General features: G+C 47.2%; 1 protein-coding gene across 1 annotated transcript in view; it reads left to right on the top strand.

The window, feature by feature from the left end:
* The window catches only part of SLC25A1 (solute carrier family 25 member 1), a 155067-nt gene that overhangs the window by 61969 nt on the left and 66441 nt on the right, over window positions 1-26657 (top strand). The window contains exons 2-4 of the mRNA XM_069619949.1: window positions 20142-20249; window positions 21076-21175; window positions 21922-22060. Of these exons, the coding sequence (XP_069476050.1) occupies window positions 20142-20249; window positions 21076-21175; window positions 21922-22060 (347 nt within the window). The remainder of the gene's footprint in view (window positions 1-20141; window positions 20250-21075; window positions 21176-21921; window positions 22061-26657) is intronic.

Genomic DNA, 26657 nt, shown 5'->3' with positions numbered 1-26657 from the left:
TAAAGTGGGACTTCTTGGCAAGGTCTGTGATGAGAGGAGTCGCAGATGACGCCAAGGTTTTTTGCCTCCTAGGAGGGTAAGGGGAAGAGGTCCATGGAGGGCTGCCAGAGTGTGTGAGGGAAAGAGGGAGCAGGGGTCCCAATGAGAAGGATCTCTGTCTTACTGGCATTAAGGCCGAGATCCTTAGCAGAGCACCATGCCTGAATGGCAGAAAGGCAGTCAGGAATGAGGGAGGAGGAGGAGGAGGAGGAGGAGGCAGAGGAGGGAAGCTTGAAGGAGAGGTGGGTGTCATCCGCATAACACTGGAATTTAGGAGAGATGGTGGGCAAGTGGGCAAGAGGAGCCAGGTAGATGATCAACAATCAAGGCGAGAGGATAGAGCTCTGGGGGACTCTGCAGGTGGAGAGTTAGATCGTGGAGAGAAGAGTCCAGTTGAACCTGGGAAGGCCGGTCCAAGAGGATGGCAGTCAACCAGTGCAGAGCTAGGTCTGTGATGCCAAGGGTATCCCAGAGCCAGTTAATCAGGGTGGCATGATTGACCATGTCAAACGCTGAGGAAAGATCAAGGAGGATGAGAACGGATGTAGAGCTGCAATCCGTGTTCAGGAGAGCAGTTTCCGTGCCTCTGGCAGCTCAGCTCTGAAGCGAGACTGGCACTCGGGGAGACAGCCAACCGATTCAGTGTGGTGGATAAGCTGGGAGATGGCCACCTTTCCCTTAGTCACCATTTTGGCGTCCCATAGGACTCTATATACCATGTGTGGTAATGGTTTCGCGTGGCATGGGTTTTCCTCAAAACAAAACCAGATGTGTTTTTGCGAGTTTCAATTGTGAAACCGTGAATTTCATGGTGCAGTAAGTGCAGTAAAAGTGGAGTTGATTATATTAGCCCCACTTTTTTCCACGTTGTTAAACTCTTAATGAAACCCATTTTGTGCATGTGCGCATATATGTATGCAGCAGTAAAGATGACAAGCTTCAAGATTCGCCTCATACTGAAGACCTCAATTCTCCACATACATAGCACACGATGGGCCTCATTACGACCCTGGCGCTAAGGGGTTAATGGCGCCGTAAAAGGCTGCGGCGCCGTTAACCCCTTAGCGCCTAATTACGAGGTCCCTTTGCGGCTCCCGACCTTAACGGCTGGTAGGACCAGCCGTTAAAGTAGGGACCTGCAAAGGGACCTTGCCTATGGGAATGGGGAAGGGCCAGTGGTGCATGGGAAATTACCGCCCCGCCAACCTTGGAATGGGGTGGTAATTCCCCATTGCACCATGGCGGACTTGTTACAATACCGGCAGCAACCATGGTGCTAATAGCGCTATTGGTTACCGCCGGTGTTGTAATGAGGGTCAATTTCTTACTCGCCAAGAGTCAGTTATGACTAGCCAGTGGATAGTGGGGAGTGCACATTTTGAGCCCTGACGTATGTTTGTTCTCTGTACAGCATTTAATGCTGCCGGTGTTGTTCGCCGCGCTCCATTGAAACACGCTGTACATCACAAGAACACCAGCTCAACTGTGGATCCCTCCAAAGCTTGACTAAAGCTTCATCAGTTGATGAAAGAAGGAGTTTGCCCACTGTCTCTCTCCTTACATGATGCCGCCACTCCATCCAGAGCCACAAAATAGTGTAATTTCGTATACTTGTACAGTAATCCTCTTTAGTTTTCAGCACTTGCCGCCCTAATTCAAGGCTTGTAAATCACTTATTTTTATGTTTTGTCCTTGGGTTGTGTCCCGCTATGTTCATACCCTCATCTGTGTGCTGTTGCACAGGTAGTCTTCCGGAGAATATCGCTGCGATCTGTCAATGGAGTTAATGTAAGTAATTTCTGAACGAAATAGACATCCCTGTAATTTAAATAAATACAAATGATGTACAAAGCTAAAACATGCTGGAAATCCACTGTAATTTCATAAAGAGCTTTTAGTTCTTAAATAATCTCCATATAGCTAGTAAATACCTTTTTGAAGGCTGAAAAACGTGGGCATGCTAGGCTTTGCACCCCCACATATATATTTGCACCCAAACGGCTTAAAAGAAGAAAATAATTTATGTTTTTGGATTCGACCAAATCTCATCTATGATATTACTATATGATATGATATTTTATTTATATTGCTCCCATACACAAGTGTTTCAGGGTGCGACGAGGCAAGGGAGAAGTACAAGGGAAGACAAAACAACGATTTTACTAGGCCCAGTGACATTCAGTACGCGCAAGAGAATGGGGGAGGGTATAGGCGAAAGTGCAAGGAGCAGGAGAGGAGAGGGAAGTGCTGAACAAGAAATCAAAACAGAAACAGGTAGTCCAGGCCTGAACGCAACAGAAGGGACGCCCAGGGGCAGCACTGGCCGGTGCAACCCCTTTCTGCGACGGGGGTTCTGGGAGGACCAGGACATCCGGTTTCCAATTTGGGACGGCCCAGTTCTGAACTTCCGGCATGCTGCTTAGGTGACTGCAGTTAGAGGGGCCCCCACTGGTGTTAATGGTTATTCTGTAGGGCACAGACGTTAGTTTTAATCCCCCAGTGCGTTAATCTCTTTCTGTGAGATTTAAGGGTTGGCGTGCATATTATTCACGGGTAATTAATGTAATTATCCATTAGATTTCCAGCGAAGTCCTGCATCGCCTACATTACTGTCTCCCTGACATATTTTGTGTGTGCAACTCCACCGCCCACCCAGCTTACTGTCACCCCTTCACCTCTATGCCACGTGCACTTCTCATACGGGCCTTTCTGCCCACAGTTAATCAGTACCTGCGCTCTCAACCAGAGTACCTGCACGAGGCCACTCGCTGACCTTGGGCGCTATGTCGGGGCGCTGTAACCGGGCGGTTAGGGCTCCAGGAGCTCTGTGTCCAGGGCACTTGACTTGCGCTATTGGGGCTACACAGGGCTCTGGACCCTAGATCCGTCCTAATTCACCTACACCCCCTTGCACACTTACTAGGGCCCTGGATACCGCTTAATGGAGCCCAACCCTACTGTACCTGGACCGTAGATCCTCCTAATGCACCTACACCCCCTTGCACACTTACTAGGGCCCTGGGTAACTCTTAATGGAACCGGACTGTACTCTACCTGTACTTGGATCCTAGATCCGTCCTAATGCGCCTACTGCGCCTACTCCCCTTTGCATCCTTACTAGGCCCTGGATGACGACAATGCACAGTTTATTTGTGAAAAAAAGAGACTAGCTGGTGAGACCTGTTGCCTGGACTTTGATTTAATGTGCCCTTGGCCACCACAATGAACAGCCTCAGCAGTAGCACGTTTCATGAAGCTTCGAAATTTTGAACATGAAAGGGTCACTGCAGGTGAACTTGTCTCCCTTATCTGACAATGGAGCTGTAAGTCACAGCGCCAAGTTACACTACAGAATTAAAATGTATTTCAGGGCCTGGCAGGAAGCCCATTCATGACAGTCCTGGCTGACACACACCTTTAGAAAAAACCACAGACTGCTCCTGCTATGCCCTTTGCTTCTGATACCTACAAATACGGTCAGTCTGGACTAAGTTCAGACGGGTGGCAACTCTAGCACCGTGGATCTCGTGACTCTCGGCTGTCAGGGTGGGACGCTCCGCTGTGCACTCAGCTCAGAGCTGTCCAGGGTCCTGTACGATCCAATTCCTAAAATGGAAGAACAACATTTTCTCATTGCACCCCAAACCTAGATCCTTCTACTAGATGCGATGGACCCACAGTCTTTCCATTTAGCTGACCAGTCTCCGTGGACACCTTGCCTAATGCACTGAGGTGGCGCGACAGCGTGGAGTGATCTTCGCCCCAGACCCCCCTATGCCTATTCTTTCCGCATGCAATTAATTTGGGTCCTCGCCTGCCCAAACTACCGCAAATCTACTTTTTTAGGAAACCCACCAAAATCCATCGAAACACTTAGGGCCTCATTACAAGTTGGGCATTGTGGCTAAAATCAACGGTAATGTGTCCACACCCTTGAAAAAGTCCATTGGCCACCATTCAGAACTGCCTGCGGCTGGATGCTGACCGGGCCAGTAAAGTGTTCAATTTTCAGGCTGAAATTATCAGGGGGCAGCCTTCCCCTCCCTTCCCAATACCTCCCTCGATATGATCTGGGACCAAGCAACGATCGCCGTGGGGCCAAACTTGGCGAACCCATGAAAAAACATACACCAAACTCTCCCTTAGTCCCTGATGTCCTAAGGCTGCCAAGCCGTTGCCAACGATGTGCACGTCACCAAGTCTGGCTGCGGCACACCGCGCCTGCCTCTTTCCTCCATTATGCCACGCTCAGCTGCTACACCTGCAAGCCTCCAATACCAAGCCACCATAGTGACTTCCTCTTTGAAGTAGATGTCTCCATGGCCCTGTTCCTGTAGCAGCCAGAAGGCCCTCTTGATGAACACGTGTTGCATGATCCACACCACCCGCCAGGCAGTTCTGCTCTGTGGTTACAATAACTACAACTCCACTAAACATTAATCATTGGATTTCTTAACCTTAGTCCCCCTCCCAATCCCTAGGATGAATCCTACTCCAGCAGATGAGTCCATGCATAGAGCCAAAAAGCAGTTGGCAATTTCCAGTGCCGAGACTTCTGAAAGATTGTTGAAGAGCTGGTTACTCGTGATTGCGATAATTTAGCTTCAGATCTGCTTGGTAGATTTCTGTGCAAGCCTCTTAGCGCTCTGTGCCGAGTCTTCTGAAAGCGGCCTGCTTGCTAGCCCAGGACCTGGGAGAGACATGTGCCTCAATGATTTGGCCTCAATCATGTTCCTCCTCAATGATTTGGCTTACAATCCGAATATCTCAGACCACAATCTGCACACCTTATTAGAAGACCTGGCTCAGTGGAGAAAATCGGTGTCCGTCCGTCCGTTCTATTCATCGTGAACTTACGTGCCCACTTCCCGTCACCCTCCGATGTGATCAAGTCATGAAGCAGGTCCATCGTGGTTGGTTGCATAGGGAACGACGGGCGTGTAGGCTTGGCGCATTCTTTAGACGAAAGTAGAGCAACATGTCGAGTGGGGGCGTGCCATCGTTTGGATGTATCGTTTCTCTAAGGTGATCGGCAGTACTTCCACGTGGGTTGTTGGAAGGAGTGGCGAATACAGACACTTGCGTCCAGCTATTTTGGCTATCTTTTTCCATGTACATTCAACAGTGTTTATCTCGCCTCAAGCACACCTGAACCCTCGGGGACCGCAATGGCACGTTCTATTTGGTCATGGGGGAGAAGAGGCTGTCTGGAACCGTTCAGCACTAGGATGACAGAGTGCTGCCCTTGTGCAGATAGGTAGTGTTTTCCAAAGTCCGGCATGGCCAGGCCACCCCTCGCTAAAGTTGCGGTAACTGTATCCCAGCCCATTTTAGCAGGTTTCCCAGCCGTAATTAATTTGAGCAACAAAGTTATCAGGCATGTGAAATGTTTCTTGGGTAAAACAAAATCTATAGAAATTTGGGAAGAACGGCCATTTTAATCAAAGCTACACTGCGCAGGAGCGATAGCCGGAGGCAGCGCCGCCTCAGTATTTGCAGCTTCAGTTTTTCAAGGGCTCTCCCATACATAGGTCTCAACCTTTAGAGTCAGAGAGGCGGGTGAAAACACACAATTCAGATTTAGGCGGGTGAGAATCCATTGAAGAGAATAGACAGATAAACAGTTTGGCGGTTGTGTGAACACTTTCTCTGGTGGGTGACACCTGCAAAAAGCAGGTGAGTTGAGAGATATGCCCGTAGTTTTCACTGTGCAATATATGCCCAAGTGACCCATACTCTCCCTTTGCCTCTTGAATCCCAGACCATCATCGTATCTTTTAGTGTCTTTGGTTATGGGGGAACAGGATTGATTTAGTTAAGTTAACACTTGGGCCTGAGTACTGCCCAGATATGTTGCATAGCTGATGCCACATTGCGCTTCAGAATTTTAATCACTAGTACCAGATCGTCTGCATACATTCATATGCAATCGTATTCCCCTGTACCTGTGATTGGCCCTCAACTGCATGGCCAAAGGCACTATCGCTAGGGTGAATAGCATTGGGGATAGGGGACATCCCTGCTTGGTGCCTGTATGCAGCAGTATTAAGAGCGCTATATTCGGAACCTAGCCCTGTTTTCTTTAACACTAAAAACAGAAATGGCCATTGCAAGGAGTCAAACGCCTTTTCTGAGTCCATAAGGACAGCAAGTGCGGGTACGTCGGGATTCACCAGATGTAATATCCTGAGAGGTGGATCTGCCCGGGATGAACCCGGATTGGTATGGTTCACCCAGCCGGTTAGGAGTGGCTGGATCCTGTTTGCTATTGTTTTGGCTGTTATTTTGTTATCCGTGTTAATAAGTGAGGTTGGCTGGTAGGAAGAACCGCTCTCTTGCTGTTTCCAGGTTTCAACAGGAGGGTAATGATGGATTGATTCATTCATCGTTCTCCTGTGTACTGGCCCTCCATCACCCCCTGATATACCTTCAGGAGATGCAGGCCTATGATCTCTTTGAAGGCTCTGTGAAACTCCAGCCCGTCTGTGCCAGGCAATTTACCCAAGGAAGATCAAAGATAACTTTTGTAAATTTTGCTGAGTTTGAGGGGTCCGTCAAGCCCGTCCCTTTCCGCGTCGCCCAGCCTATGCATCCTTATGGAGTCGAGATACTGCCCTCTCAGAGTCTCGTTCATACTGATGGTGGATGAGTACAGTTTTGTGAAATACTGCATGAAAGCCTCAATAATGTCCTTGTGTCTCGTGGTTGTTGCCGCCCTCTCCGGTTATGGCTGCTATGAGGGTGTGCTGCCTCGCTTGTTGAACAAGTCCCATCAAGGAAATTCTGCGTCTACCTCACCCTAGCACCAGACCCAATACTGCCGGCCAAGGAATTTAACCTTTATGGGTTGTCTCGTGGAAATGTTTTCTGGCCTGTCTGAGCTGGGAAGGACTGTGAGATCACCTGTTCGGCCATGTTCCGATTCAAACTCTTTGCTTTCCCGTCTTGTTTTGATCTAGCTCCCTCCTTATGGTGTGGAAAACTCTGGACTTCTTTGATGTACATATCCCTCGAATGTAACACAAATTATTCCCACAATACGAGCTGGGAGGTGAGTTTTTGTTTATCCAGAAGAACTTAACTTTCTTGTCTTTCATTTTGCTAGCATAGGCCACGTCCACCAGAGTCGCGCATAAGTTGCCACTGGTTGTAGGGGCTGCAGGGGTTGCGCTCCATGGATGGGCAGAGCCTGATGTGGGCACGCCCATGGTCCGAGATGGGTTGTGGCAATAGACAACAATCCTCCACCCAACACATATGACCCCGGGAAACAATCATGTAGTCAATGTGCGAGGAAGAGTTGTGCACTGAGGAGTTAAATGTATTCTCATTTGCTTATGGATAGCGTGTCCGAAAGCCCATATAACCCGAACCATATACTTATTTACTACAAGGCCGACGATGCCGGCTTAGGGCGGCAGATTGCCAGAGGAGCAGCATTTTATTGCAGTTTATTTTCAATTTACTGGTTGTCATTTTAAAAAAATCTGAAGACAATTTTGTTTCTCCGAGTCTGGCTGATGCACACAACTAAGTAATTTTGAGCTGTTGGTAGTCATTACACTCTGACAGCTGAAGTCCTTGTTGGCCAAACTAGGATAAATGCTTGATATTTGCAAAAGCTTTCTTGGTAGGGGCTCTTTTGTTTAAAAAATAAATAAAAAAAGAAATAAAAGCAAACGTGTACCAAACCCAGCGTGCTTTAGGTATTTAGTGATTCGGTCATACAACTCTCAGACATATGACGGATATAAAGCTCTTTGTTCATTCCTATGCTCTTTAATATGAAAAACAGCCAAAACCTCATTGGTTGTATTGGTGCCACTTCACATTGGGCCTCATTACGAGTTTGGCGTGGGCACGGCTACCACCAAACTTGCTACCGGCACCCACGAATGGGCCATTAATGGCCCATTACGAGTTGAATGGGCCGGTAATTGCCCATTCGCGGGTGCCGGTGTGGCCGTGCACCCGATCCCCATTCTGCACAATAAGGCAGAATGGGGGTGGGGAGCATGGTTGCACCGGCACAGTTTGTAACAGAGCCGGAGCAATCACGAGTTCTGCTCGCGGGTGCCAGGCGTGCAGAGCGGCACCCGCAAACAGAACTTGTAATGTGGTGCATTATCTTTTGGAGTTTTTTCTAATCAATACACACATACACTGTGTTAAGCAATCAATTTTATATTGAAATACACGACATGCAATTTTTAAACTGTTGCAAAAATGAGGTGTTTCCCTTCAGAAAAGTCAAGGTTAAAAAGTATGCACCATTTTACAATATTAAACGCATGCCTATGTGTAAGTCAAGCACAGAGTTCCCACAGGTGTCACTAAAATGATGTTCAGAAGCAAGCATTAATTTCTCTCCCCGGCTCCACATTTTAGCAGTCTGTGGCCACCCAAAAGGTGCAAGAATGACTAGATCATAGAAAAGTTAAAATGGCGAAGAGTAAACCTGATTATGCAAGTGCATCAAGAAACCTGTGAAAGGATACCCAAAGCCATAGAAGGGTGGGAATAAAAGCTGTGTGCCAAAGGTACACAGTGTTTCACTGCTGTAAAGGTGTCCCGTAAAGATATCCATTCAGCCATCTTTACAGAAGCTGCTCAGTGCTAAGCATGCAAATGGCGTCCCTGCTGGTTTTATAATGCTTGTTTGATTACATTCTGCTGCATGCTAAGTGCTACCAGGATAACAAACAACATAGTATGCCACACAATACATTACTGTGATGCTTATAAGTAATCTTTACATTAATTATATTTTAAATACAAAGTAGGACTTTTACTGTGAAACAGTATTCAAACGACAGCAGGACATCTATATCTATACCCACACATCTGAAAATGTTAAGTATTGTACAGTCCAACCAACTCTACAGATGTAACAAACATTTTAGATTAGCTTAAACGCAAGCTGGACAGACCCATAGCCCAAACCACACCCACAAGAGTAATATTGGGCTGGAACGCCCAATCCATTGCTCAGTTTTACTCTTGGAGCGTTGGGTATTTTGAACAATTGCACAAACAGAAATGATGTAGACAGTATGTACCATTTCATGTATTATAAAAGGTGCCTGCACTGTGCAGCTACGAGGAATTATGTTGCTTCCTACACATGAATGTTCAGGGTCGGCCTTATCCATTACTCCAATGTGAGAATGCACAGCCAAAGATTCCAAAAACCTTCTCCAACTGTGTTTACTGAGGTGTTTATGCCCAGGTATAGTTTACACAATTCACCTGTGATTTTGCCATACTTTAATGGCGTTCCAGCCAAGGCATTGGAGTGGAGGTACATTGGCTGCAGCTGGTAACTTGAGTTATTTCCATTTTGCCCCCTGCTAACAGTAGAGCTGTAACCATGAGCAAGGGGTTGAGCTCTTTTTATCCAACATTTGCATAAGATGTGCCTGTACCACTTGCATATATTTCAGGTGTACATTTTACCATTTGACAAGACTGGATGTAGACATGCAGTGATGTTGCATGAATATTACAGACCAATCTAGGTGCTTCTCATAGAGTGACAGCAGGCAATTTGTGAGAGAAACCAGACATTAGCATTGAAGCCACCCTCGGCAGCAGTCCTCCCTTTTCTGATGAGCACCAAGAGGACTCTACAAGCCAAAGTGCCGGACCCTCTAGGACTACCCCCAGCATGCTGCCCACCTCATCTGGGTGTCTTTGATGCAGGCTCTGGCTGGCCTATCTGGCAATAGGGCAATGCCCAAAAAAAAAACGCTAAATGCTAGTGTTGGCCATTTTTGTTGTCAATGTGGGACACTTTTTTTTGCCCATGTGGGCCAGTTTGAGTTACTTCACCATCCGGCTAGTAGTTTTGACCAGTGTTACGGAATACATATTATTTAAAATGCACAATTTGCATCACATTTTATCAAAAACCCCTTCGGTACTACTCAAATAGTCTGTCACAAACAAATGAATTGCCATTTGCAAAAGTGGGCCACTTTTTCGGTGGTGCCCAAGACACCGGGCCGAGACAATTTTATTCCCCAGTCTGACCCTGCATAGCTATCCTGGCCACACCACGGATGCCTGCCTCTCCGCCCTGGAATCCTGTGACCAGAATCGGCAAAAGACTAGGCCCAAATGGAGCACCGTTCGCTTCTAATATGTCTATGCCCTACTGTGCATCGACTGTACCCGTATTAGGAGAAAGTAACACCTGTATGACTACTGAACATGTACTCTGGAGGATAGCTCGGAAGTAACGTGCTCGTCTTGGAAGCAAGACGACATGGAGCACCAGGGCTTCGATCCCCGGGTCCGCGCTTTGAAACCTCTGGTATTAAGCACGTTATAAATAACCAATCATATCATACTAAGAAAAATATGCCTCTTCTGTACCCTTAATGCAGAGCTACTAGGACCCCATATAGCCCTTAACACACCTGTACTTTAGTAGGAGCCCAGATACCAGTTATTACATCCATGCCTGACGATACACCGAAGATACATTGTGAAACACCTATAGTCACCTGTATTCTAAGGCTACTCTACCTGTACTAAGAGACCAGATGCCTCACAGTACATCTATATCCTACCCTGCACTTACCGTACTTGCACTATGAGCACAGATGCTTCTGAATACATATATACACGTACATTACGTACTAGGACCCCAGATAAAATGGAGTCCAGATACCCATTGATGCATCTGCACCCTAATGTACACTATACACTATATTGTAATATTCCTGATACTGTTTACATATATAGTACTACTGGACGCTTACTATACCTACACTAAGAGCCCAGATACCTCCCTTATTCTACCTTTGGCATTTTGTCGTCCCTCCGTCCCACTCTTACCAGTTAACATTTTATTATTTAAAAACCTTACTTTCAGTTCTCATTTAATTATTAATGAATTCTATGGGATTTACATTCATTGCAATGAGATCACAAATTGGGTGTAATCTACATGCATAGGATCTCTCTAGTAGGGGGCGACGTTTAGTCTGAAACATAGGAATCGTGTCCCCCAGTGAGCACTCGGAAATGTTATCTTATATTTAGGCAAGAACCCTAGTGGGTGAACCATCTTGCTAAGGCTTGAGTACCGACTAAGGATCTCATCTCAGATAGTGTACTGGACCAATCTGCAGCAAGAAGGAATTTGTGTAGCTTGTACTGGATTAGAACAGGCAAAACACCTGACTCATTCTATTTGCGGCAAAAGTGCAGAAACTCCCCACTGAGTTCACTTTTTTCATGGCGTTCATATCCCCTTTTAGTTCATTTGAATGGTGATCCCAAAGCAGGTTCCAGGTCCATGCTCGATCCTTTCCAGCCGCACCATCTCCGGAGAGAAACCGAGGCCCGCTCTAAACATAAAGCAGGTATCGGAACACAATTTGGAAGTGCCCGCACTTGCTTCCTTATGGATGACTTCACTAAGCCCCCATCTAAGTCTCACAGAAGTGGATTCAATGCGAGTCCATTAAGTATTGCTGGGACCATTTTTTACTTCTAATAACGAGCTAATCCTATATTTGCAGTCTCTTGTATTGAGCCTTTTTAGCTGAGCCGAACTTTGTTTAGCCTTCTTTTTAATTCTGTCTACAAGTTCTTGCTTCTTTGGTTGACTTTCTATAATAAGACCCAAATACTTCATGTCTGTGTAACTTTAATAAAATGTGGTGAGCTAGATTGATACCTACGAATGCTGCGGCACCCTACAGTACGCTTACTGTACCTGAAACAGGATCCCAGATGCCTTATGCTGCGTCTAGCCCTTACAGTTTCGCCTACTATACCTAGAATCCGGGTACTGTACTCACTAGTCTGCCCAGTTCACATTTGGGCCCTCTTCCTCTCTGTCACTCTATCTTATCAGATCTTCATTCACTCCCTTTTCCTGCGCTTGGCCCAGATATTCGGCTCCTGTTGCCTTTGTATGGGTCCACGTCCTGAGGCAGTGCATTTTTTGCTCTGTTTAGTCTATTCATTCGATACACGAGAGCCGTGTTTGTGAACCTATAACCGGGCTGGACGCTTTGCTCTAGGTTTAGAGTGTGTGTGGGGAGGGAGGAGGGCATGTTTGGCACTGCGATGTCGCAGTACCATGGTGCGGTACAAAGAGGAAAAGAATGATTGATTTCTTGGACAGGCCGTGCCCACAAATACAGAAACAAATGTGATTCCACAATGACAAATCAGGGACTGGCTAATTGGCAGTGGGGTTCCCTCGTGGGTCTATGCTGGACGAGAAATACCAATTTTTGGGTAAAGTGCCTTGCTGCCACCTGGATGTAATCCTCTCACTATTAAAACCATCATTGAAAACCAATCAACAACTGGGCACAGAGTAGAGTGCTTTTGCTCAGGGCTTTGCAAGGGGTGTAGACCAGGATCACTAAACCTTAACACCAACTTCGAAGTGACATTTTGCACTGACAGCAGGAGATCTTGTAGCACATGCTATGCTTTGTGGAAGATACTCCTAGAACTCAGGTCACTCCCGGGAATGGTGTTAGACCATCACTGTGACGAATGCTGGAATTTGAGGTGGCAGAGGACCTTGGGCAGTCACCACCTTTGGCCAATAGTAGAGGACAATAAGTGGTTGCCTCTTTTGACAAATAGTAGCAGGCACTGTTTTGTCTCGGCCTTCTGCAAGACAGTGAATGGTCAGCACTGTTGGCTTATAGTTTAGGCCTATTAGCGATCCGAGTCTTTGGCAGTGCACTGTACAGGATGAGTAGGTACCACCCTTGACCAATGGTTGGGGACACTCTGTAGACACAGCCTTCAACAAATAGCTCAGTATAAGATGTAGTTACAGAACTTGTTGAGGGGTTTCCAGAGTTTACCAGTGGTAGCGGACCCTGCCTAGTCCCTGCCTGTCACTGATGGTGGCCAATACTGTGTAGTCGTCACTGATGATCAATGGAAGAGGAAGAGACTCCCTAGTCAAGGGACATTGGTGGCTAAGGACAGAGAACACAGCGGGAAGACCCCCTGGCCAATGGTAAGAACATTGTGGTTTCTACCTCGGGCTAGTAGTAGAACTCTTTCCCCTTACCCCAGGAACACTTGGTCTGCTGTCCAATTAAGGCATGTCCTGCTCCCCTAAGGAGCTCCCCATTCCGGATTGTCCTAGGTCGCCTGTTGCTCTTGACCTGTTAGAGGGAGCCTTATTCTTTGTCATACGGTATGTGTGAACCCTGTCTTCTATACCGGCCTGCTTGTTCAGACCTGTTTTTGGTCCTACCTCCCTAGGGAGAATTATCCCTTTGCCCTGTTTTTCCATGGAGCACTATTCTTTGTCCTGCTGTCCCCTACTGGTCTGCATGCCCTAAAATGCCCTGTCCCATGTGCCACGGTCTATAGGAACCAGCTGAACTTGTTTTCCTGCTGTAGAAAGCCCTATCTATCTGTGAAGCTTCAAAGCACAAAGAAGCTGACGGCATCAGACAGTCAGGGCAGGACCTGCCATCCGGATAATGACTTTTGCTAAGATGGACTTGCCCTGAAATATTGGGTCTAATATACACATCTACAGAATTTCCCCCGACAGTACCCTGTGGTAAGTGTAGAATTAAAATTGATACTGTGATGGATTTTTTGGATATAAATCTGGTAAACTGGCATCCGCCAGTTAATTAAGCCCACAAGCTGGCCCTAAATAAGAAAGGCATCTTTAAGAAGTCTATTTCACATTCCTATCCTTATCCGTTAACTCTACAGAAATCTGTTCAGTGCAATCCAGCGCCCAGATGCAGCCGGGCTTGACGCGCTATACAAATGTCTATTTCACGTTCCCTTTGGCCATTAGTCGTACCACTCCAATATAGAGGCTATTTATGCTAATCAGTGGAGACGAGGGCCACCTAAAAACTGAGCCCAGAAGTTAAGACTTTGACTTCATCAAAGTGAGTCTGTTTATATCGCGTGGGCAGGCTTTTGTCCTCTGCATGTGTGATGCTGCTGCCTCTCGTTAACGAGTGCTTAAACGTAAGCAAATACAACTCTCTGTCAAAGGCTCTTGATGTTGCTATCGGAGCTACGGGCTGGTGACACATCGAAAGATGCCTTCTGCCTCAAAGTGGGAGGGATTCGGCCCTCCCTAGCCAAGGGCTGGCGCCGCCTATGGGGCCAGGTCAATTCAACAAAGCCCAACAGTTTGGGAGGGGGCTAGAGCCTGATCTGCTCAACGGTGTTGCGCGACTGCATTGCATTCTTTTTAGTTTGGGCTATTAGGTGGCACTTAAGTCAAAACTATTGCTTTAGAGAACAAGGATTGGTGGAAATGTACTTTTTTTCTGGGGCATCCCACCTAGCAGAAGGGAAGGGGCGAGGTCCAGCGATGGGAAGGTATTCTAGTAATCCCCATAAACATTTGCCTCTTCAACTCCGTTGATTTATCATGTCAGCACAGTACAAAATCTGCACCCATTTCAAACCTAAAAAAAGCACATCAATATTTCCAGTACTGTGCAACATTGAGAAGAGGCTTCACAGGGCACCCTCAAGTGGTCCTGTAGGGAAATGTCTCACTTTTGAACCTAGCGATCACAGTTCAGATCCCTGCCCAACATAGTTTAAAATATGAACGCACCACAAAATTCTAAAATAAATGTGTAGTGCACATAGATTTCCCAGGATTGTGGAGCGGGATCGGAGATCCGGAGAGAACATGTTTTCCCAGATCTGGGAAGATCTGTCCCAATGACGGCACAGAGTACAAATAGGGAGACATGGCATATGAGGCGTGACAAAAAGTGTGTAGGTGTTGTTTGGGTATGTTCCCACCCATTGCCATGCTATTCTCTATAGCAATTCCCACCTAGTTCCTGCCCCCCCCGCCCAAAACACCTCCTCATTGGAACATGTTGAGCTAACTTTAATCAAGCCTTACCATCAAACTTTGCACTCAAAATGCCTGCAAATGTTTTCTCAAAGGAGTCTTCTGAGAGTTAATGGGCCTAGGATTTACTGGCGGGATACAGGCAAACAGTAAAATCGTAACCAGCACTTAGAATGCCGGAATTGCCCGCCGCTAAGTGTATGTAATTCCTCATTTCATGGAGTCCATAGGAGTCCATAGGGAGAATTGGTGGTATTACCGGCACTGGGAATACTGGTGCCTGTAATACTGGCATTGTTGGTTGGTGGGGTTCTGGAATTAGCGGCAGCTCGGAGCTTCAGGTAATTCCATCCACCCCACCACAAAACTTGTAGTTTGGCGGTGCAAGAACAGTGCTGCTCACGGAATTACTGCAATGTTTTTCCTGCACAGCCAAACTTGTAATGAGGCCCAATGACTTAATTGGAGCTGTAAACATGCCACTGGTGTAATATAAATGTCTTGGCCAGGTCTGCCTTCTGCCACTTGATTTAAAAGTGTCATGCGGGTCTATCACTGAAGTCCTGTTAAAAACAAGCATTGGCAAGCCAACAGTTTTGGTTTGCACAGAAGTATTAGGCATTTGACAGGCACTGCTATAGATGCTCAGGTACTCAAACTATTTTGCACCTGCTATCATCAACGGCCAGTTAATACCAATACAGCAGTGCCTTTCCGATGCCTACACGAAAGCCCAAACTGTTAGCATTGCGATGCTTGTTTTGCTTTACCCTTGATGCACAGGACCATGCATGAAGGGTAAAGCAAACATAAGTGTGGGTAAACTGGGCCACATTGAATGTAGGCCAGTAATAACACTTAAGGTGCACTACCAGCCTGGACATGCTTTCTGTGGCATGCCATCTTTGCTGGCTGGGAGTCCTTATATGGTAATACTGGCATATATTGATGCAGCCTGCATGCACATACATCGGAACAACCAGCATGAATATATTTTTATACTGGCATATGTTGTGGACAAAAGTGGCATGAAATGCATTGGAAAATGTTAATGTGCACGGTTGGTGACTTGCTACTATTAGTTTTTTCCATCTGCTAGCATTCAAAAACAATTGCAAACGGTATGGCTTTCTACCCAATTTTGCAAAGAAAGTGCTGTTAAATGCATCATTTTAGCCTAATGCTTCAAACATTTTCTTCAGAGTGATAAACCCCTACAAACACCTCTTGTTTGGTTGGGTCTCTCACTGTGCTCCGTCGATTCCGCACGATTGGCGCAAACTTTTTAAGCTGTTTCGGTTCAGAAATTCACCAGCCTCCATGATGTGTAATTTAATGAGCACACGGGGCCGTGCGCTCTTTAATGCTGGCGGCACGCACCACACGCCGTCCTACATATATTCATATTATACAAAAGTTAGTCTGGCATAAACCTTTCTTCAGTGGAGGAGAAATCTCACTTTGCTGTTGTTGATTTGCAGTTGTAGCAATAAAACACATTCGGGGGTCCACCACACAAACTCAAAGGGAGATTTCTCGCGTCTCCTGTTTGTGGCGGCGCCTTCACTGGCCAAGTGCAACAAATTGTAAGGGGGCCTCACCACATGTTTTGCCTCGGGCCTCGCCGCACCTTGTGAGAGCCCCAGTGAAGGAGGCGTGGCCCCTTTAATGCTGTGCCAAAGCTTCTCAGACTTGTTTGTCACACCCTTGTCATGGCTTCCCAGCTGCCCTTTCGCGCGTATTAGTGCATTTCTGAGTGCTCCAGAGAGGGGGGGGGGGCTCAGCCTGTTGTGCAGCATTAGGCTTTGGTTTTTCTCTAAAGGGGTGTTGTCTGTCTTGGCCAATCAGATGGGCCAACCCGATTGTGCCGAGTCATGTTTTGGTGGCGCGGATCCCTCCCACGTGAGGCAGCAGAAACGCACAGAACAGTCATGCTGGTAGATGGGCCGGTCGTGGGGCTGGGTGGGGTGGGGGGGGCGGCTGGTGGCCTTTTGGGGGGCGTGGATGGCGTGGAAAGAGAAGAAATGTGCAGAGATGGGAGGAAGTGCTAGAAGGCGGGTGGAACGTACAGAGGGAAACATTGATGAAAAGAGGAATTTAAAGCATTTGGTGTAGAATGTCGTTCCTCCTGTTTCAACGCCATTTCACCAAAACTATCAAGTATATATATATATATATATATATATATATATATATATATACTTGACAGTAAAAAAAAAAAATATATATATATATATATATATTTTTAAGCGCGAGCTGTTTAGTGAAACAGTGACACAATTATCACAGCACTTACACCAGGAGTCAGACAAATCTATTTTTAAAAAAGAACTCCAGTGTCCGTCCGAGTTGCCACCTGGCAACGTGCCAGTCCTGGCTTTTTCGCCGGTGGCACTTAGCATGCGTCGTGGCTGCCAGCTGGCCCCAGCCATTGGAATCCGTCACGCAGTGCTTTAAGTGGGATCAAAAGCTGAGAGCGGTGCTAACAAACAAGTCATGAACGAATATTAGGGACTGGGGGTGAGAAGTCTCTGGCGTTCCAAGAAGCCAGGGCACCAGGGAACTTAACGTTTGAAAGAGGTGTGTGGCGTTTCTAGCTAAAGGCGCGGCCTGACGAATGCTATTGAGTTTTCTGTTGCAGAATACAATTGACAGTAAAAAGGCCAAAATCTCCTCAAAAAAAGTGTCAAATATAATCTAACTAGTTGTCAAAACTATGTACATAAAATTGAGATCAAATCTAAATCGGTCAAAATCAGTTTTAAAAATGTAATTTTTTAAAATTGTGATATGGTTCAAATGAAACCTTATATACACTCACAACATGCTATAGAACATACAACAATGTAAATCGTAAATAATAATGTATCGCATTACTTTTTATTACAAAATCTATTAACACATCCTTGCTCGTAATTGATGTGTCCAAAAGGATACCACTGCCAGCGATAGTCCAATCTGATAAGCAGTCCTTGAATCATAGCGTGCGGCACCAAAGAGCCGACTGCAGAGATATGCGCGTACCCTCCAGGTCAGAATTTCTCATCCAATTACGATCGCTCGGTGGGTAAATGCGGCCCCTCCAAAGATCTGTGTGTAACACGAAGGGCACCGATGTCAGTCACCATGGCCGCGGTGCCTCTTTCAATACCACCTCTTCTCTGCCAATGCTCCCCAGAAAACTGCCAAAATATGCTTGCCAATTTGGTACTCCGGAAAATGAATACCAGAATTGAAAAAGCCCTTTTGTTCGGAAGGTGAAAGGCATGCTTTGTTAAAAGGGAGGTTTTTCCTTCCAGCAGCGCGCTGCAGTGATTAGTGAAGTATTAATGTATCGAATTGGCTCTCTGTGTTTTCAGTGCTGCCAGGAATTGAAGATTGCGGCAGAGACGGCCGCATATTAGGAGATGAGCCTTGGACAGAGAGCCCAGCGGTTCCCTATCTCAAGGCTACATTTTAAACTTTGCCAGGGGCCGGCCCCCTTGCCCCTAAATGCCTGGAGTCCTAGCTGTTACCCAATAATGGCCTGCATGCTAGTACTTTCAGAATAGGGACCACGCAACTACAAGTCCCAGAATGTAATTGCAGCTGACGATAAAGTTAGGACTGGCGAAAGGTGTTTCCAACGGCCCGGGGACACTTGGGTATTCTGCCCCCTCGCGGACTACCTTCTAAGATGGTGGCATAGAGCCCAGGATGTGGCAGCTAGACTACTTTGGGCTAGGATCTTTTTAAGGGGGATGCGAAGGGGGGCAGTTCAGAATGTATTTGTGCAGGTCCTCCGTGCAGCGCTGACCGAAGCCTTTAACTGACTGTTCCCCCACTTTTGGTTTCTGGAGCACAGTGTGCTGCTCCGGCAGGGCGCCCACCTCGTTCCAGCAGGCTCTTCTGCTTTTTCCAGCCCAGTGCTGCAGCGTGGAGGCCCCTCTTCTTCTCTCTTCCCAGAATGATATCTTTGTTCTCGTGGGGCCCTTGCTTATATTACTATTAGCGATGCCATGCTACACTTGAACTCTTAAAGAACCAGTGTATCAAGTAGCAGGTATGTGACAAGCCCCCTACCTCCTAATACTGGTATCAGGAGGGATCATCACCAAACCTGGCTGCCATCAGAAATGAACCCTCTTACTATGCCTTCAAAAAGCTTGTAAAAACTTGGCTGTTTCAGAAATACAACTAATTTCTTCTGTTACCCACTGCTATTGTTTACTGTACCAAACGCTGTGATACCCCAGGGTCTGGGCGTTACAAAAATGTTATTAATAAATAAATACCTCGCCCAGATCGATAATCATGTAGCGGGTGGTGGCAACCAGTCCCCATGGTCACCTCCCCACACGCCCCCTAAAGGCCGGGCAGGGGTCACCATCGCAGCCCCCGATGAAACTGAGCCAGGACAGTAGCCTCTCTGCTGATGGACAACAGCTTGTCTAAATGGCGACGCCATATGAACAACAGTGTGGAACTGAAAATGCACAGTTTACCACTGAAGCCCCTATTAGAGGAGACCCAGCTGATCGCAACTCCCTCTCGTAGCTCCACTAATCGACTCGCTCCTCTTCAACCTACGCTACTCCCACCGTCAACGCTCTCACTTGGCAGCAATCTGCCTCCAAAATACCACACTTAAGAGCAATGCCTTTGCTGACATCTCTAGCCTGATCACCCGCGCCCTTGACAACAGCGGCAAAACCAGTCTTGCAGCCCTGTCTTCCATTTGAATGATATTGAGTTCTCCCTTCTCGGTGCAATGGACACATATACACATGTCACTGCCACAAACCAAGTCGAATATTACAAGCACCAAGGACTCTGGTACTATGGCCGGCACGCTTCATCATCTCAGGGTTCGCATCTACCTCCCTGTGTAGTCCAAGAACAGCCCAGCCACCACACCCCTCTTTTCCTGCAGCGTCAAGACTGCCAAAAAATGGCTATGGTGTGCAATAAAAGACACTTCATTACAAGTCACAGCACAATGATTGGACCTACCAAAAAGATCTCCTATTTATCATCCAGCTTTGACTTCCAAAAATCCTTGTGGTCTGAAAGTTTCGGTAACTACTCACCAAAGCCCACACTGCACGCCTGCCTATGTTTAGGCCTGTACCCAGAGTACCTCTACAAACGTGCCTTTGTTGCCAAGCGACGTCTACGCCAAAGGCCTTTCCTTCCTTCTAACACTGGCATGGATAAGCATGTGTTCCAGCCTTCGTATTCTATAACCTGCAACTTGCTGAGCATATCTTTTGTAACCTAGGTGGCATCGCCGGGGGCATCGAGATCTGCATCACGTTCCCCACCGAATATGTGAAGACACAGCTGCAGCTGGACGAGAAGGCCAACCCGCCCCGGTACAAAGGCATCGGTAAGTGGCAAAGTATCCAGATCACATTTCAGCACTTGTACAATGAGCCTTTTCATTTATCTGTTAGTGCTTTTTTCGTAATTAATTCTTGATTTTTGTTTCCTTGCATGTTTGTCCTGCTTATTCCTTGTTTTCCCAGTTTTGACCCTGTTTTTTTTGGATCATTGGTCCTCCTTTCCTGATCCTGGATATACATCGTTTCGGCCCTTATTCCCATGGCCAGTCTCCGTGAACTCGATGCCTGATTCTTGTTCTCCCAGTATTTCCGCTCACTTCCTGCTCTACCTGACCCTCACTCAGCTCCCCTTTATCAGCACTCCCCAATTTTCGTTTCTTCTCAATCCCACTTCCTCATTACCCAATCCCCTTTCTTGAATTTTGCTTCTCACTACCTGGCACTCACTTTCCTGGTTTCACTCGTTGCTCCCTGATCCCCACTTCCTTTGGGTTTCTTACTTATGATCTTCACGCTCCTGGCTTTGGTTTTCTCACCCCTGAACAACTGTCCTGTTATGGTCCTAGCTCCCTGTTCTCCATTCTTCTGGTTCGGGTCCCTACACCCTGAACCTCACATTTCTGGATTTTGGTACTCCTTTCCAGATCCTCAACCATCCGCAGTTGGTCGACACTCCATGTTCCTTGTTCTCCTGATTTCTGACCTCATTTCCCAATCCTCATTCTCACAGTGTTGTTCACTGCTCAACCCTCGTGGCTTGTCAAATCATCTTGCACGTGTTTATTCTCTGATTGGATGTTGGATGTTGAATCGACCCCTGGGACATCAGGTTCTTGCTTGACTTGCAGTGTTCTCCCTCTTCTGTTCCAGGCGACTGTGTGAAGCAGACAGTGCAGGGCCATGGGGTGAAGGGGCTCTATCGGGGGCTCAGCTCCTTGCTCTATGGATCCATACCAAAGGCCGCTGTCAGGTGAGTTATGCTTAACACATTCTGCTCGTAACTCACACTCTCACCTCCTACAGTCTCTGTTCACTCCCTGCAAACCACTGTCGTGCCCACTTGCTCACATCTCATCCTCTCCCAACCTGCATATCCCTTTCCCACCCCTGTCTTCTTATTCCCTGTTTATCCCTGCCTGTCATCCCATCTCATTTTGTCTTCCCCCGCTTGCAACCTCCACTTAAGCAACTCATCCAATGCATGTCTCCCGATTTCACTCCTCCTTCCTGCTTGTCACCACATCTTGCCCAAACCACTATTCTAGTCTTCCCATCGTAATCTCCTGTCTCCTTCTTAACACCCCTCTCGCCTATCCTTGCCCAATCATAACCTCTAAGCACATGTTTTTCTCCCCCTTTCACCTGTGATTGTCCCCCTGATCAGCTTTTCACCCCATGTGTATTGCCGAGTAGCCCTCTCCTAAATGGGAGACTTGATAGTTTGACCAATGAAAATACTAAGTGAGCTAAGGAAAGTGTAATGCTGGCCTGCTTGGTAAGATGTTGATGTTAATCACAGTCCATCAATATTGGATGAGGGAAGTCCTCCTAAAGCCCACCTACATCCGGGGAGTCTGTATCATGCCCCCCCTCTGTTTGTCTCCTTACACTAATCTCACTATTTCCTCACCTGCCCCCATGTGAGTGCGCCCCTGTCCACCCGACGAAGCCCTGCTTCTCTCCACCTGTTCCACCCTCTTCTTGTCTTTCTTCCAGGTTTGGAATGTTTGAATTCCTCAGTAACCACATGCGAGACTCCCAGGGAAGGTTGGACAGTAAGCGAAGTGTGATCTGCGGCCTGGGTGCGGGCATGGCGGAAGCAATCATAGTCGTCTGTCCAATGGAAACCATCAAGGTACAGCCCGACTCAACTCAATATGTGCCCTCCAGTGATCTGTGCCCTACTGTGCTTTTGGTGCCCATCAGTGCTGTGTCCATTAGCATCCATCAATGTCCTACAGTGCTTCTTGCAACCATTGCTGCCCTACTGTGCTCCCTGTGTCCATCGATGCTCTACAGCACTTACCTTATTCATTGATGCCCTATAGAACATATTATGGCCATTCAGACCCTGTCCACTTCCTGTGTCCATGTGTTGCCTACACTGCATCCTGAGTCCATCTGTGCATTATCACGCTTCCTCCATACTTGCGCACAAGTCACTCTATGCGGACCCCTTTTCCCCAACGAAAACCTAGTTGGCTGTGGCAAAATACCTAATTGGGCACTTTAGCAGCATTTGGGGTAAACAGTACGTTGATCCAAATCTTTATCAAGACAGATCAGAGTAGGCACAGTGCGTTCTTTAGCGAACTGTCGTCCCTCCAACTTTTCCTCCTGTATAAATGCAGACAAATAGGGGCCTCATTCCGAGTGTGCCGGTCCGGAAAAAATGCCGGAAATAAAATCAGCTCTGGCATTTTTACTGGAGCGGCACACTCCGAGTTTGTCGGTATGGGCGGTGAACTACCGGCAGGCCTGACCTGCTTGGAGTTCAAGCTCCTACCAGCAAATAATTACTGCTATCACCGGAAACTGCGGTGTCCTTATGGGACTCCACGGAATGGGAACTTACCGCCGTTGACAGCACCTGTAATATCCCGGTAACGCAGGGACATCGGGCACTGGCAACGGTAAGGCGGGTTTGCCTGTAACCCGCTGTTATTACAGGCGGTCTTCAGAATAAGCCCGGCTCCTTCAATTAATGCGACTGAGCAAAGCACTTATCATGGACAGAGCTATGAAATATCAACTCTTATATCTTGGTACTATTTCCACAGATCTGCATGTTGCCCTCACCAGTTCATCCACTCGTCGGCCATAAATAAGCGGTCTCGACCATCGTTCTACCATCGTTCTTAAGCACTCACTGGTAGTACTCACCTAGGGTCCCGTGCATCATGACAGCACTCCCCTCACTCCTAATTGTAATTGGAAATGTATAACGCGCTTAACACCCAGAGGTTTCTAAGCGTGGACCCGGGGATCGAACCTGTCTTGCTCTGTGTCATTTCGCTTCTAAGACGAGCGCGTTGCCCTTGAGCTATCCTCCTGAGACAAGCAGAGTTCACTCTTCTTTATGTTGAATGTGAAATGTGGAGCCGGGGACGTGGGGGGGTATAATGGTAGGCTAAACCTCATCCATTGCTTGGACAGAAGTGACCCTCATGAAATCTTAGCAAGAATATGAAGTGGCATTCTGGGCAACCTCCAAGCCGAGCTTTCTATGTATCCAGAGACACAGGGCCGAGCCACCTAAACACTTCTCCACGCTTCTCCAACATATGAAAGGCACAGATTGCTCTCTCAGTGAAATACAGTTCATTTTCATAAAATGGTATACATTAACATACATTTATTTTTAACGAAGTGCTATCTAATTCTGGATCTATTAGGCGAATGGCAACTTTGCAGATTTTCATCCACACTATTCTTACCTCCTTATTTTTTTTAACCACAGAAAGCTGGGGGCGACCACGCAAAACCCCTCCTTCCACCCCCTTTTTTGTACCTCACCCATACTTCCCATTTGTGGATAAAAAGAAACAAAGTAAACAATTCTGCGAAAATACATTCGGTAAAGTTGCCATTTCCCAAAAGTGAGGTATACCCAAATTCCTGCTAGATACTATGTCCTGCCATTATACATGTGAAGGAGGTGGCTCACCTCTCTCGATTTTTAACCAAACTCAAGTTCACGCACTAACATTTTATAAGGTTTACCGGAAACAATAGTCATCTGTTCGAAATGAAAGAATGCTTACATTCCATACAGTTCCTTTAAGTTACAGCTGAGGTTTCACAATCATGTAAGGACGTTCATTTGAGCCAAGTCATACATTCCATAACGCCACCTAGTAGCCATTGATGGAAGTTCACTTCCAGTTCTGAGCCATAACAGCAAGGCATTGTGGGTATGAACATTAGCCCAAATGCATATAATATATGTATAATGTCTGTGCAATGGGGAATTCGCATGCACACACATGGCTCTATACCAGAGCGATCGTTCAGGGGAACCCCGACTTCCCCATTCAGCCCTTCCTCGACCTTGGCTCCATCTATTAACTGACAGGTTCCTAAACCCACCCTCTTTTAATTAAGTCTGCGAGGCTTTCTGAACGGCCAGCTGCCCAGTTCTACTGTTCACCCCAGCTTTCCCTCACATCCCAGGGCGGCCTTGGGAGAGGAGAGGAGAGGAGGGGAAGGGAGCAAAGCAAGGACATTGAACGGAAGCCCTTACTGAGAGAACGAAAAAGATACAGAGAGAGCGTGGGAGAGAAAGAGACATCAGGACAGGACAAAAAGAGATGCAAATACAGGGAAAAGGAGGGAGGGACAGTGGTCGGGAGCGGGGCTCCTGCGTTTTTTTTTAAAAAATTACATTTTATACTGTTCCTATACTTTTATTTGAAAAAGAAACCGTTCCGGAATTGCTCCCTTTTTAAAATTAAAGTGTAGGAAGAAGTTGAAAATTGCACTTCAGTGCACTGCACTGAACATTCTTTTTAAAGTGCAGGTGTGCTTCTTTGGGGGTGATTGCGCGTGGGAGGGTGTGTAGCAATAGGGTTTGTGGGGAGGGGTGCAGGCCAGCAGGGAACATAGTTCCACTACTTCTTTTTGTACCCTTGAACCACGAGAGAGGGAGAAAGAGGGAGGGACCGACTCGGCAAGGCTCTCAGTACAGTAATGCAGCATACGGTTTGTGTACCATGGTATTTGTACGCAGTCATGGTGTATAATACAGTTTACTGTAATTGTAGCCTAACTGCAGCAGTTAATTTCTAATAGAAACTGCAGTACATGAATTGCGTCTCTAGTATAGTGCAATATATTCTGCAACTGTACACAGTAAATGGCTGCTACACGGTACTATGTGTACTACATTGCAGTGTGTACTTACGGTTGCAGCTGTGTTCGCAGCTGGATGGATTGCACATGTGAGATGCGCGTTCCTTGAGAATGAGACGGTACCCTGCAACATGAGATTAGCAACTCGGTTTGGGTCGAATCCGCCTCTCACCCGTCCAAGATTGATACATTGAGTACTCGTGGGGGTAATAATGATAGCAATTATTACAGCGCTTCAAAGCGGATTTGCATGAAGCGCCGCATAACTCATCCTATTCTCATCTAAAGGTGATGTTTTTGCAATAATTCCTGATCTTTCCCCATTCTTGTTTGCAAATATGACCCTCTTCTATGGAACAATCTGGGATAGGGAGTTTCCATCGGTGGATTTTCCACCGAAGGAGAATTCATCACATTTTTTTCATCGAGTTTTGCCACAAATATATTTGAGGAGGTGGGTTAGGGTAATAAAAAAGGTACAGGGTGGTCTGGGGTGGGGGCCTGCTGGGGATCTCCCCCGCATGCATTTGCGGCAAAGTGTCATAAAAGAAAAAGACAATTCGATGAATTCTCCTGCAATGTAAAAAAGAACCTCGATGCAATCGCATAGAACGGAACAATCTAGCAGCAAATCTCCTGCAGCTGATGGGCTGGGAGAGTGCGTATTAGTAGACGAGGAAGGCTCGGTTCTAGCACGCACGAGTCCTGGAAGCATCTAGCAGCACATCTCCTGCAGCTGATGGGCCGGGAGAGTGCGTATTAGTAGACGAGGAAGGCTCGGTTCTAGCACGCACGAGTCCTGGAAGCATCTAGCCGCAAATCTCCTGCAGCTGATGGGCTGGGAGAGTGCGTATTAGTGGACGAGGAAGGCTCGGTTCTAGCACGCACGAGTCCTGGAAGCATCTAGCCGCAAATATCCTGCAGCTGATGGGCCGGGAGAGTGCGTATTAGTGGACGAGGAAGGCTCGGTTCTAGCACGCACGAGTCCTGGAAGCATCTAGCAGCAAATCTCCTGCAGCTGATGGGCCGGGACAGTGCGTATTAGAGGACAAGAAAGGCTCGGTTCTAGCACGCACGAGTCCTGGAAGCATCTAGCAGCACATCTCCTGCAGCTGATGGGCTGGGAGAGTGCGTATTAGTGGACGAGGAAGGCTCGGTTCTAGCACGCACGAGTCCTGGAAGCATCTAGCAGCACATCTCCTGCAGCTGATGGGCCGGGAGAGTGCGTATTAGTAGACGAGGAAGGCTCGGTTCTAGCACGCACGAGTCCTGGAAGCATCTAGCAGCAAATCTCCTGCAGCTGATGGGCCGGGAGAGTGCGTATTGGTGGACGAGGAAGGCTCGGTTCTAGCACGCACGAGTCCTGGAAGCATCTAGCAGCAAATCTCCTGCAGCTGATGGGCCGGGAGAGTGCGTATTAGTGGACGAGGAAGGCTCGGTTCTAGCACGCACGAGTCCTGGAAGCATCTAGCAGCAAATCTCCTGCAGCTGATGGGCCGGGAGAGTGCGTATTAGTGGACGAGGAAGGCTCGGTTCTAGCACGCACGAGTCCTGGAAGCATCTAGCAGCAAATCTCCTGCAGCTGATGGGCCGGGAGAGTG

Source organism: Ambystoma mexicanum, chromosome 10 (assembly GCF_040938575.1).
Source record: "Ambystoma mexicanum isolate Mex_15411 chromosome 10, UKY_AmexF1_1, whole genome shotgun sequence".
NCBI lineage: Eukaryota > Metazoa > Chordata > Amphibia > Caudata > Ambystomatidae > Ambystoma > Ambystoma mexicanum.
The sequence above is the reverse complement of the archived record's forward strand: the minus strand, read 5'-3'. Positions and strand labels throughout refer to the sequence as shown.